The sequence below is a fragment of the Ptychodera flava genome, chromosome 14, assembly GCF_041260155.1.
Source record: "Ptychodera flava strain L36383 chromosome 14, AS_Pfla_20210202, whole genome shotgun sequence".
NCBI classification, from domain to species: domain Eukaryota; kingdom Metazoa; phylum Hemichordata; class Enteropneusta; family Ptychoderidae; genus Ptychodera; species Ptychodera flava.
This window is the reverse complement of record NC_091941.1, coordinates 27,128,965-27,143,432: the sequence shown is the minus strand read 5'-3', so window position 1 is coordinate 27,143,432 and position 14,468 is coordinate 27,128,965. Positions and strand designations below refer to the sequence as shown.

At 41.3% G+C, this 14,468-nt stretch overlaps 1 protein-coding gene across 2 annotated transcripts in view; it reads left to right on the top strand.

Annotated features, from left to right (window-relative positions):
• The first annotated feature begins 3,651 nt into the window (after positions 1 to 3,651).
• LOC139149958 (cysteine-rich motor neuron 1 protein-like) overlaps positions 3,652 to 14,468 on the top strand; it is a 60,829-nt gene continuing 50,012 nt past the window's right edge. The window contains exons 1-2 of one of the 2 annotated variants that reach the window (XM_070722048.1): positions 3,652 to 4,390; positions 5,293 to 5,436. In XM_070722048.1, coding sequence (XP_070578149.1) covers positions 4,072 to 4,390; positions 5,293 to 5,436 — 463 coding nt within the window. In that variant the 5' untranslated portion in view covers positions 3,652 to 4,071. The remainder of the gene's footprint in view (positions 4,391 to 5,292; positions 5,437 to 14,468) is intronic. The other variant, XM_070722049.1, reaches the window with a different exon arrangement.

The window sequence follows — 14,468 nt, the reverse complement described above, 5'->3', positions numbered from 1 at the left end:
AATCTTTCTTTAGCTCTAAATTCCACACATGTATAATTGTGCTCTCCGTTTCCAAATATTTAAGCAAGTCAAGATGTTTTGATATAAAGGGGCAGCCATTTCGCACATGTACAGTTTTTATGAAAAGTCTGCTAAAATTGAAAATATCATGCATTGAGATATAAATATTCAAATCATCAGTGTGACTTGCTGAATAGCAAGCCGCTGTTGAGGTTGAAGATGAAGAATTTGGAATTCTATCGCTAGGGGGGATTCGGAGACGAGAAAACAGCGCACGGATAACCGCACCACAATCATGGGAAATTCGAATCTCTAAATTTAATTGTCAAAGGACATACTTATTGTAAAACGTTGACATTTTCAAAGCTTCGAATGCTTGTATTGACAGTGCTAAGTGATGCCTTCCAAAGGAACTCAGATGAGAAACTTTTTGGGGTATGAGGAAATGAAAGCTGTTGGGTGACTGGTTTGAACTTTCTCCCCAGTGAGATTTACTCTCACGTAATTTATGGGGCCTTCAGCTGAGCGATGAGGATATTTTTGGAAGAACCTGTTTGAACTCCATGCAAAAATCGATCTAAATTTGGTGCGATTGCGTCATCAGTGGAGATATGATTATTATGTCTTCCCAAAAGTACCATATGTGTGGTATGGAGTGAACATCTGCTGTGCGAACAGTACCAAGAAACAGATCATGTGTTTTCCCCTTGTTATTTTTTCCTCGGTTCATAATGTTTTCTGTTTCACTGATGGTTTGGATTGCATCATGATACTGGTATTAAACACAGGAAATATTACTTTCAGTGTCTGTGGATCGGGCAGACCGCTCGGTTATAAGCCCAGGCCTGTGCATAAATTATTAGTCATGCAAATGGATCTGTTGATTCCATCGTAGTTATCATCTTGTACATTTGAAATCATTGGAATTACGCTGAGTCACGTAGAAAGCGGTTAGTCATGAATCAATAGTACGTTTTTTCCCGAGAAAGGAATGTCCGGTCTGCACGAAGCTATAAGGGAAAGTCTGACTTTGATTTCGTCATTGGTGAAAGAATTCGTATACAAAGTACACCCCTCTACACGTAACTGATGCAACATCCGATCTGTGTTATAGATGGAATCGGAGATTTCTGAAAAGTAGGCCCCGACCTCGTTAATTCTTATCAAAACCCACGCCTACCTAAAACGGACTGTAAAAGGCGTTTATCAAGTGGAAACGTCGATTGAAATCAAAGAGCGGGGAATTCTTGACATGTTTTGGACCGAATCCACGAGGAGTGATTAACATCCAAGCACTGGCGACCAAGCCGCGTACTTCGTACTCGTGTGCTTCAAATAGGTAAACACACAAAATGGTAAAAACAAACTCAAGGTTCGATGCCACAGTTCACCCAGTACTGTTATTTCTGGCCTCAATATCCCGGATCTAAATATGAAAACCATGTGGTTGATATATATTAAGCTTGCTATACGTATCCCGTCTAAAGTTGAAGTCCTTTGAAGAAGTTTGATGTTTTGAGAACAAAACACAGACATATTTTCCCTGATGGAGACGGGTGTGATCTGATTGGCGTTGACGTATTAGCAGTACACCAACAAATTGATTCATTTCACGGATAATGTAGGTTGCTCTACAGAACAAGCTGTTTACTGACGTTCATCCAGACATTAAAAAGCATAAATAGCCAGTTTGAAAGACAGGGTGATTCTCTTCGGTTTGTCTGGATGGATGAACATTCCAAACGAGGCGCGAAGAGAGCTATCCGAATCCGCTGAAGACAAGATGTATGCGTACAATGCGCAACATCGCAATTGACTCACTGAACTGCTTACATCGCGTTGCGAATTTGTAACAGGCCTTCGTCCGTTCCAACGTATAAATTTTAATCGAACCAAAGTCTGTAATTGATTTACCAAACGCTAAAAAAATTCTTCAAATGCCAAAAATTCTTTCTTTTTTAACAAATGCGATAAACATGGAATAGTTTACATTCAGGGCCACTCCGCATGCACGGATAGAGCCCAGTGCAAGAAACTCATTGAGGGTCCACGAGGGACTTGGGACTCCGTGTCATGTACAGTATACCGGAAAGTCCCATCACTGAGGATGTCGCGACTTAGGGACTGCTATCCGCCTTGTAATTACAAAATAATTGAAAGGCGCGCCGTAATTACGCTAATTACCCAAGAATCAAGCGTATCTAATGTTACGCCTTTCCGGCGGTACACAACAAGCGAGAACGCTGAAACGGTCACTGGCCTAATATTTTCTCCTCAGTCCCTTTTATCACAGGTAATACCCATGGCCTGGCGAGTGCAAGGAACGAGAACACCGGTGTCGAAAGCAATATCTGTCAGGCTTCCATTAAGGCAAAGATGCATGGTGGTAACTACGACAAGATACGCGAAGTTTTAAGCACATAGACGAATAACATTCAGACATTCCTTTCGAATTAGCCCTCAGTGAAAGAGAATAACATGCACTTATCAACAAGGACACGTGCTTTTGTCCGTTCTAGAGATAGGGATTTTTTACATTGAATTTACCTGTTGATAACCCGCTTTGCAAGAATAAGATGCAAACCTGAGCACAGTAAACCCCCCTCCCAGTATAATTCGAGGTATACGGAAGTCTTTTTGTGGAAGATTACCCAGTTCCGGTGGCTACTGTAGTTTGCGGTCAACGTTAGCTTCTGCGACGTATCTTGTAAGCTGCAGTGATAGTTTCACATACATTGTGCGTGGGCGAGGCTTGGGTCCATAGTCTAACAATAACGAACATTTACAAAAGGTCGAACTGCATTTATGGAGTCATTGTACACTTGTACGACACTTTTACATACCCCCTCTCTGTATGTATGTATGTATGTATGTATGTATGTATATGATTGACGGACATCGCGACAGACAGAGGGAGAGTCAACTGCATCGAGTCACACTAGTGTATCAAAATGTCGCATTTGAATCGCAGATACTTCGGAATCCTCATGTTCCCAGCACTGCCTTAATGCCATCCCATGAGAATCGCATTTTCGGTTTCGCGACAATGATTAGAAGTGATAGTAGCGATTGCCTTAATTGAATGGGTGTGTAGGAAACATTGAAAAAGGGTTTACTTTCGTCATGGTATTGCATCGCATTTAAAGTTACACAGTTGAAACAATTGACACACCTAGAAAGAGGAAGGAATCTAGCCACAAATTCAGTGGAATGCTGTTCCCGTGGGCGAAAACATCATCTAAGTGGCGACCTGCAATATATGGACATGGACCATGTGCTATCAACAGTGGCGCGGTTGGTTATCACTCGGTCATTCACTTTTAGCAGATCACTCAAAACGCCATACGATAATTGCAATAGGCAAAAAAAATGAATCCTCTTTTACTTAGATACCGCCCACCTTTATAATTACTGTCACTTTTCTAGTGTCACTTTTCTGGATTTTGTTGATAACGGTCAATCGCATCGCAAAAAAAGTGACTGGTCAATGTGAGTGGGGTGACGCTTTATTTACTGAGCGTAATCGGATATAACGTTCACGATAGGACTCAGATAACCACGCAACGCACTTTCTCTAGCGGGAGGTGAACCAATTCACGGAAGAGCCTGCCACACTTGCCCAGAGTGATTGACGGCAGCAATGAATAGCTAATAACGGCCAGCTACTATCGTACATTGTGCAACCAAAAGAAGGTGTCTGGTCTCACTATTTGGCGCCGTGGTGGCCAATCAGCATTGTTGCTGACCCAGCCCCCCCAAAGGTGTCGGGGTGACTAAATACACGAATTCTTCTTCCCACTTTTCATACATCGACGATCCTTGTGGAAGAGTAGTGCGTTTCTCTGGAGGTATTGAACCGCGATCGTGCTTGTTCACGCGCAGTACTGTAGCGAACGTTGCCAGTTGTGAGCTTCCTTGGCACTTCCTTGTTTTGGACCTTAGCACTGCAGTGCTAGCGTACGTTGACGTGTTTCTCCGTTTATGGACTTGGAGCCGAGATCTTTGCGTGCACCTTTTCAAGATCTGTAATTTTTGTTCTACATCCGTCGTAGAGTGACATTATCTGTAACTATGGCTACCTTGCGGGAAATCGGAGTGATTTCGTTGGTGATAATAACTTTTGGAACGATCACTGACACCGTAGTCGGCCATTCGTATTCATGTCAGCAGCCCTGTGATACAAGCACATGCTCACCAACTAACTGCAAAGGGGGTCTAGTCGACGATTTGTGCGGCTGTTGTAAAGTATGTGCTAGACTGGTTAACGAAACATGTGGAGGCATTGATAACTTGTTTGGGATTTGTGATGAAGGCTTGTACTGTGCTGTTCAGCCACCACCTCACGGAGATCCCATCACTGGTAACGAAATGGCCATGGGTACATGCCAACGTAAGTATATACTTGCCAACTACATCAGTCAGCGTAATGTGCCTTCAGTGTAAACAACCTGTTTTCGAGCGTGTGTGTTTGTACCAGCGACTCTCAAGTACTTCACCCGCTATTATCTATATACTCATGCGGGCCGGAGACGTTGACTTTGATTGCCAATGGTGCTGTTTTTATTACTTTTATTTTAACAAGACTCAACAAATTATCGCCATTCTCATACATTAAAAGGGTTCGGCTTTGCGTAGGTAAAATCTGTACTGAACTAAACATGTTGACTTCGCTGTCATTGCACGAACCGCCGCGTGACTTGTTTTTCTTTATTCCATTTTGAAAGGGCCGCATATTTCTCAAACACTGAGGTAGTCTATTACCATACGTACAATGAAAATGTGCATGTCTGAGACAGAGTGGTTTACACTGAACACGTTTGCTTGGAAGTGTCAATTAGTCAGTGGCATTCCGAATTATTTTCATACATTGTAACGTGAAGACATTCAGTTTTTATACAAGGACTGCAATGAAATTGACCAACATCAAAATACTGAGAAATTCGTCCCTGAGATGTACAACACTAAAGTCGACTGTCTGGATTAAAATTCAACGTCACTGCCAGAACGCAGTACGATACCAGAAACATCCCCTGGTAGACTTTTGATTTTGCGAACACGTGTGGACTGATCGGTTCTCTCTGCATATACATATTACATACTGCTGGTAGCGTTTGAAGTTCGTTCCTAAGCACACGAATGGAAACATTCAAACAAAACAATTAAGGAAAAAAAGCTGCGTTCCAACTCAAGCTTCGCTACCGAGAATGGAAGGGGCGCGGGGTTCTGGTCATACTGAATGAGTTGATAAGAAGTCGTATACACATAAATCATATTCACTGTTACTAATTACAGAGAAGCCAGACAACTTGAAACCATGTCACGGCTGCAATATCGAAAACATGGAGTGTGTTTGCGACACGTCTGTGAAAGCCTGTACCAATCCATACCAGTTTGGTGACAAAAGGGAATGCCGCAAAGCACTGTCTCAATTAGGAGGTGAGAACGTTTCTGCGTGCCTGTGCGTGGCCGTGATTTTCCTCTTCTCTTTTGTTAGATCCTATGGTCAAGCAGACACTCCAAAATGGAAATGTTAATGCGCTGGGTCAGACGAGCCAGTTGTGCACGGTCCGTTGGGTCCCCACTTTCTTATATCTTTTTGAACGGGACCGGGGTTACATCGGCGCCCTACAGTCAACTGTAAAGATTCACACCCGCCTCAGTCACCAAATGACTTTCATTTTATGAAGTGTTTTAGAAAAGCAATCTTCTTGGATATTGTTTTAAGTTAGTTATTGCGTAATTGGATCGATTCGTGACGTCACCCCCCCCGACAGTCACACAACGACTGTTTTTCCATGTCGATCTCCATACATGTTCTGTGAACCAGTAACCACAACATTTAAATTTCATAGTTGATTACTTTTCCAATAACACAGCATATTCACCCTCAGCCATGCGTGTGACCTTGATATAAGAAAATAGCCAGGCACATACACAAGGTAAAAAGCTATGACTATCTCAACATGCATTATGTGGAAAAAAATGCAAAAGACCTAGTATTAAATACCTGAAAGATGTTCAAATAAGGCAGTTTCCCATCCTAAAACAAAACAGCAGGGGTTCATGGGATAGTATGACTTTAATCAGGCCCAAGAACAGCAAACTGTTAATTGAATTAAGGTCTTCCAATAAACTTGTTATCAGATTTTAGTGGGGGGTTATCTGTTTGGTCACAATCAGCTGGGAATCAGTGATGACAGTTTGCAGGAAGTGTGAATGGGCTGCTATATTTGAACAGCTAATTGCTGAGAACAGTTGAGATATGGTATCTGGACAGTTATACAGGCTGGTGTGCAGTATTCAAATTGTAAACAGGATAGAGCACTTTGCACAGCCACTGACACTTCCTTGAATTTCTTTAGGTTGAGGAAACCGCTACAACTTGAGAAGTGTTTTTTTCCACCAAACTGTAATAGAGATAAATACCAATGCTTAGATCCTTCAGATGTAGTGCCAATACGATATAAGGCTGCAGGCTTCGAGGGTAGGGGAACAAGTAGGTTTCAAGCACTGGAAAATATTGCCAGTCCTCTGTTCAATTCAAACTAATACTTAATCATGTCAGAAGATCAGAGAATTCGATAGTTTGTTATTTACACTCTGTTATTCACCCTGTCAGTTTTTCAAAGAGCATAGGAACTTTGTGATAAACAGAGCATGTTTGTCAGTGTTGAAACCTTAACTGCATAGGTTAAATTAACACTAACTAAAAGAACAGCATATTGTATGGGCAGCTTATAACATAAAGGAGGCTTTCATGTAGCATTTGTGGGCTTTACCGGTGTTAATATCAAGGTGTCTTAGTATACCGTGGCTTACTGCCAAACAAGGCCAATGAATAGAGCTTTGTTAGTACCCTCGTTCATTGTTTAATCTGCCACTTGTGTTGATCTCTAAGACAGAATGAGAGGAGGAAGGGGAGTTGACCCGGACGGTGACCGCAAGACAAGCTTCAATCACTCAGTCCTCATCTTTCCTACAATGGGGTCTTCTCATGTCCAAACTTGTGCGCATTGTTTGGAAGCAAAGTTGTTTCCCATGACGGTTGTCTAGCTCACGTGTGGTTTCGGAAGTGTCATGAAAAATGTTAGGACATCAGTATTGATGGATGACACCAGAGTTCTCATTAAGTATTGATGTTTTCCTCAAACTTGTGGCATATTAATAATATGATTCACAGTCAGCATTGTTGACGTGAAAATTAATTAATCAGTCAACAATAAAGACTTTGTCAAGAAAGTCCATCAAAACAACTAACCAAGGCATTCAGATTGCTCAGTGAGTTGCTCTGGGCATATTCCAGCTTAAGCTGCTACCAGCCATACAATGCCCTCACTGCAGAAAAGCTTCTGACTCTTTAATTGCAGAAGTCGCCGACTGAAATGTCTCTGTAACAAGCAGGTGTTTAGCTTGCATTGACAGCAATTCATATCTGAAAAAATAGGAGAATCACTGTCCAGCAATCTTCAATACTACCATTGTATTGCACAGACAAAGTAGCACACACACACTGGGTATGACCCACCTCCTCTTCACCGACCTACCTGTATTCATCAAATGTCACGGCTGACCAAAAGATGCTTCCCAGCCCTTTTGTGAATTTTACACCCCATTGAAATAAGAGGCATTTCTGGCAAGGCATCAAAAACAAATTTAATGATGAGAGAATCACATATCCACTTTTCTCCATCACATTTTTCTGTTTTTCGGTTTTGTTAAGAGAGGTGGGGTAGAGGGAGACAGACTATTGGGGTATTTTACAGAGTTATCATAACTTGCATCTGAATGAAATTCATCGTAGTTAAGGTAGAATGCGCCTCGGGGACAGATGTTCGGACTCTCAAACTTTTACAATTCTTTTCTGATATACTACTTATGGGGGTTCATTTTAAAGCTCTTGGTGTGAGAAAACTTTTTATCAGCTTTGTTTTTTCAAAATTCGAAAATATTTTAGTTCCCCATAGAGTTAACACAGGGATGGCGGCCATTTTGAATTTCAGATATTGGTAAATCTTGGGTTATTTGTTTCTCAAGTACCAAAATTTGCAAGTGACCCCGATTTTTATTCTTGATTTTGAAAGAATATTTGAAAGATTCCTCAAGGAAAGTTTGAGCAAAAGTTTAAGTCTTTAACTTTTGAGGCGCATACTACCTTAACAGAGTCAAAATAGCTGCAAAGGTACTGCAGCTCACAAGTTGGGATAATTTATCTTGGAAGAGGTTACAACCATCACCTAAGTTTGCTATCATTGATATGAAGTAATGTGATACAACCATTAATTTAAGTTTTTCTTGCGAAAAGCTGATGAGTCATTGAGTTGACATATCAAATATACTCTCCCAAATCTTTATTGCATGGATCAGCTGAACAATGATTGATCACTTCTTCAAAGGCTCAAGCACTCCTTTGCCCCAGAAAAAGTTTTCTCCCCAGCTGTTTAAGTGAAGGCAATTTAAAGTTATGGTAAATAGCACTTAGAGCATGTACATTGGAAAAGAAGTATGCCATTCACATTCTAACCATGCACATAAATAGAAGCATTTAAATGTGAAGAGGTTGTGGGAAACTTTCAACGTTCTTACAGTTTTAATCATGTTCACCTTGATCTAAGCAGACTCAGAAGTAAACATTTATAAAACTCAAAGGAAGAAAAGGGGCATAAAATTTTAATATTGCGGGTAATCAAGGTTGCCAAGGACAGAAAAGAAAAGTTACTGCACTGGTGGTGAGATATAGTATTACCGGTGCCTTAACTAATCCGTAAACATTGTAGCAAAGAAAGAGACACGGCGTGACACTGTGATGAAGATGTCATACGTTGGCATATCAAATCATATCATTTGCTGGCTAATATTTCCACAGGGTGACTTGATGGGCAGACAGCATGTCAAATTGTGAACACAGACAATGACTGGCATGCAGCAATGACATGAAAAGCGCTCATCATCAAAATGTTATCAGAGTTTGAGCAAAGTCATCTGTGCAGACAGGCTAGAGCAGTTTGGAATGCATGCCCCCAGCTGAAAAATGTATGTTATTGTGTTGGGTAGTTTGAAGTGATAAAATTTTATGAGTTCCTTGCTTTGCTCATGGCAATGATGTGATCAAAATTAAAATGTCTGCCCAATAAAGTTGCAAGCCAATGAAACTGTCAAAGTCACACAAGTTCGTTATAAAGTACATTAGGACTGAAAATACCAATGAGATGACTATGAGCGCTGGACACAATTTCCAGAGAGTATGGTGTCTTATGAAACTTGTTGAGTACATGGTTTCTTTTGTGATGAACTTTAACCCTTTTCCTGCCAGACAGTAATAACTGTATCACTTCCCCATCAGCCAAGTCAGTAAAAAGCGGTATTCAGCCAAAACATGACGTATTTTCACCCACTTGGCTTGGTATGTTATAGCATCTTTTGTCCAAAAAAATCAACTTTACAGTATTATGTTTTCAACAGCCTTCAAATGTACAGTATTATGTTAAAATACATCATATGGAATATGTTATGTTTCATTAATTTTCACCATCTTGACCTGGTGGTGAAATATGGACTTGGCAGCAAAAGGGATAAATGGTGATAGGGCATGAGAAATGTAAGTTTGAAATCTAGAGTTCTAGTTTCACTCATAATGAGTACTTAATTAAAAAGAAAATTGGCCTCTGCAAATACTACAGTGGTGCCTGAGGCACCAATTGATGTTACCATGTAGTTGTTACCAGACCATGATTTGCCTCAGTCAAATTGCCATTGGTCAAACATTGAGGGAACATCCCAGACCATTACTTTGGCCATAAAGTCTATTTTTAGAATGGTACACTGACCACAACTGATATTGCCGGTGTTGAATTAACATTGACTAAACCCTACCAAGATGTCCTCCAGGTACAATGTGTATCTTTTGTAGCATATTGCTAAAAGTTTTGCTGTTGATTTCAACAATACCACCATGTTTTAGGTACTCTTACATGAATAATATATTCAAACTGCTAAAACATCATTTTCTTGAAGATGAATAAAAAGTGACATTTGAAGATTCTTTAAAGGGCTGGTGAAGAGTAAAACTGAAAATTTTATTGCTTGTTCATTTTGACGACTTAAATGGTCAAAAAAACATCAGCATTGGAATTTTTCAAAACTGCCCTCCCAATTCCGAATAAAGGCCCTAGCGACGCCCTTGGATACGAAGATACAAATCTTCGGTAATCTTCGGCAAATGTCGGGTATGACGTCATCCGAGGACATCGATAGCTGACGCTAGCTATTCACGCCAGTGCTTTAATTTGCACGCATTCTCCAAATCCATCGTGAAAAGTTGTAAGGCGGGCTAGGGACAGAGAACTGCTAAGCGTTGTGTCTCTATGCATCGTTCTCATTCAGAATCAAAATTGTTTCAATGGCCGAAGGATGAAAATCTGGCCAGAAAATGGACCAAGTTTGTGGAAGCAAAGCGGATTAATTTTACCCCTGTAGCCTCGAGCGTACTTTATTACAAACACTTGCCAATTGTTTTGCCAATCGCACGGGATACGATCACGGATTTTCCAGAAGGCAAGCCCTAATTTATAAGATTATTAAGAAAACTAGTGATTGGCTAGGTTATTTTGGTGGTGTAGTTCTACCTCACGAGTTCTCGGTAACCAAAGACAACGACGACTACTGTGCTTGCTTTCCAAGCATTTCTATGTGGCCAAACCATGTGTTGCGCAACATCGTATATTTACTGCACAGCAAACCATCTCATACGCCCGGGATCATGCCATTCACACTCGATGACGAATTCAGTGTACAAGTTACAACTACAACACACCTAAGCTCAAATTATCGAAGAAATTCATCTGTGAAAAATATCAGAAATTCATATTTAAAAACGTGAGCGGTACAATGTTTGACTGTGCGTGGCAGGGCGTGACCTTGGACACAGTACAGTCGGTCAATCTACATTTACAGAAATGTACAGTGAAATACTGAGACAGGATTTATGGAGAACAATTTTCCAAGTTTTATACGGGCATAAATTTGAGGGTTTTGAATCTCATGTCAAAGCTATGTCAATGATTTAAAGTTTTCGGCTGTATACATGATTGGATTCGGAAAACACCACACTTCAACACTAGCAACAGATCATACACATTTTCAGTCGGTTTCTCGATGTTTCGGCACGTAGTAGATTTCGGCCGGAAATTTTCACAACCCCGATTTATTTGGCCCTGACAGCCTAGCCGTTTCAACCTTTATCAGCGTAGCCTATAGTCTATATCGTCTTGTCAGGACTGACATGAGACGACAGTACGATAATACGGGCAGTGCGAGCGAGCGTTCTCTCTGAAGCCAGTGAAGGACTACCATAAACAGTACCATAGAGCGTAATACGGACAGTACGACTACGAGCGAGCGTATTGTCAGTACGACTGACACAATTTGCTAGAGACTTACAGCTACCGCGTACAGTCCAAAATCTAGCTAACATTTGTTCGTCCTGAGAGGACGAATAGACACTGTTTTGGTCGTGGTATACCGGTAATCGACTACTCTAGTCGCCATCGTATTACACATGTTACACGCAACCACAGATCATGCAGATACGCTGTCCCCCCCCCTATTGACGTCACACATCCGGGTTTGATTTTTCGCGCCAAAATGTGACTTAGCTTCGGAAAATGCACTTTTTTCCACTAAAATACGCTCTTAAACCATTTTCCTACTGGAAATTTTTTGCTTTTGCCTTTCCAAGCATTATTTAACGAGTGAAAACAACCTTTTCAGCGATTTTATTTTTACTCTTCACCAGCCCTTTAAGGTTAGAATTACCAAGCCAGAGTTGAAGTGATGTCACAACAATGTAAATGGGGCCCTAATTGTTTGTAAAGTTATTACTATTAGATTAAGTAGGATCTCTTTTGAGACAATTTCTGTAGGCAAGTTCTGGCTCAGACGACTACCACCAAGCAGCACACCTGAATGTGTGGGTGAACTGTGCATGGTAAAGTTAAGTACAGCAAAGTCGAGTGTTTTCATAGCTTGGCACCTGTTTGCTAAGAGAAATCCAAAGATGTGAATCTGTTCTTGGTGTTCATAAAGAGGTCTTTGTTAACTGTGTTTATGTTCTCATGATTATAAACCTAATGGGCATGAATTGTTGAAAATTAAAGAAAAAGGAGGTGCTTATAGGTGGCTTTGTGGGCCTATATCAAAGAAAGGGGATCAGTCGGTCAATGTTTACCTTTGCGGAGAAGTAAAAGAGACCTTTGTATGATATTAAAGCGCAGTGGTCGTCGCGCTGCGCGTGCGTGATTTTTTGTTGATAAACATAAATTTTGTAAACATAATAAGTCTTCTCAACTTCAATAGGAGTGAGATGGGAGCAGTCCCCCACTTTGTTAAGGCCTTTGTAAGACTCAACATCATGCAATAGTAAAATATTAAGATCGGAAACGAACTTCAGTGGTGTATTTCTATCTATAAACTCGTGTAGAGCTACGAACATTGGGACACTACACTCAGCACATTATGTCGCTGAGTTTACTGCACTCAGACACAGTGAACAAAAAGGTTTGATCGCGCGCGATCACGCTGGTTGTACACAATGCTATGTACGTACAGTACAGTGAAAATGCATAACTAAAATGATCAACATTGCCTATATATGTAGACCAGCAACAAGCACAATGCCTAACACAAAAATTACACTCAAGACATGATCGGCAAGCCAGAGCAGGACACGGGAGATGTTGTTGGGAGACGGTCACCTCGTTGACGTAAACGGATATAGAAAATCCGGTCCCACACGTACCGGCCCGCGACGAATTGGCCCACAACCAACTGTTGATCACCATGTCTTACTTCTCCTAGTATTACGTGGTAAGAAATAGTAAAATGACAGGAAATAATAGACAAAACGAGCGGGTTTTCGCGGCATTTGGCAGGAAAATTGCAGGCTATACACCGTGCATAGACGTATCGAGAGATCCTGTGCCCCGGTCCTGTGCACGGTCATGGCAGTGATCCAACCGCTAGCTGGTGTAGGCCTACCGGTGCTGGGCAAACTTCGTTGTTGTACCTCCTGATTACCGGGTAGGTCTGAATCCTCTTTCAAGTGAGATAACCCCCACATAACAAGAAGACCTATGAAAGGTCCTTCGCTTGACTTGATACCTGTACTCGGAATTCTCGTTTGCACCCCCAAACGGGGTAAACTTGTAGTTGAGTTGGATTCTCCACAGCAGAGTGTAGCGCGCCATATACCCGGTTTGACACGGACGTTCATACAGAGCACGGAACGGAACAGATGCAGAGATGCTTCTTGCGGCAGCGGGCATTGCTCTGCGAGCTGTAGATTTCTGTAGTTCGGGTTGTTGTCTTTGTACTCCTGTCGGGCCTCTTGAAATGAAAGCTCTCGTCCTTGCTAGCGATGTCGAAAACTAGAGCCCGGTCGTTGATAATGTTGGCGTATACATGCGTACATGCGTACGTCTAGCTCTATGACTCGAGCGATAACAGTAGCTGAGCCCCATTCAACTGATTCAAGAAAATCATGAACAAATGTGATCTCAATCCAGCGTGCAATTATTGTTCAATATTCAGCAGATATTTAACTTAGATTAATTGACCTTTTATTGCGTGTTACATTTGGTTAGTTGGTATGCTAGTGACAGATCAGCCGCCATTTTTACAAGCGTCAATATCGCAAACATTACAATCAACCCGTAACATGTGCGGCGTTCTTGGATTTGTTTACAACAGAGGGGGACCCCTCAGGAGGATGCGCAGCGCGACGACCACTGCGCTTTAAGCTATATTACACAATGGTTTTAAAAAGCACTGGACACAAGTCACTTCTTCTGCCCCAAATCCCTGAATGACAAGTCAAATGTGAAAGAAATCATTTTATGCAGCAGATTACAAAAAGTGCAGTAATGCGTGAACCACCATACTGCCTAGGACAACCGTCTTTTCCATTTTTCCCCCATTACTCTTCTGTCACAGAGACTTGGCGAAGATTTGGAAATTATTCAAAGAGCAATGCGATTGTGACTAGTGTGAGATAGTCTGAGACAGTGAAGGCAAGTTTGGATTCTGTGATGTTGGTTGAATAATGAATGGAAAAACTAGTCCAGGCCAGTTCTTTCAGCAGAGGCCCCCAAACCTGATAACTTACGCTATTGTTCTGTGTTCTACCACAGACCAGGCCAGATGCTCTCATCATCCTATGTAAATATTTTTTGAGTGTTTTCACAAATTCTTATGACTGTTTGGTGAATATCTCAGAGTTCAACTGTCACAAAAGTTTATGAACCCTTTGCATACCCCATATTGCCTTACACTCACAAGGTCTACCACATGTTTTTCTAGTTAGACTCTACATTTGTGAACTCCCTTCCAAGCCAGTGGGTTTATTTTCAAACAAATTTAAGGAATACTGTGTGATTAGAGTTTGGCTAGTATTCGGTTGCTGCAGTGCATTGTAA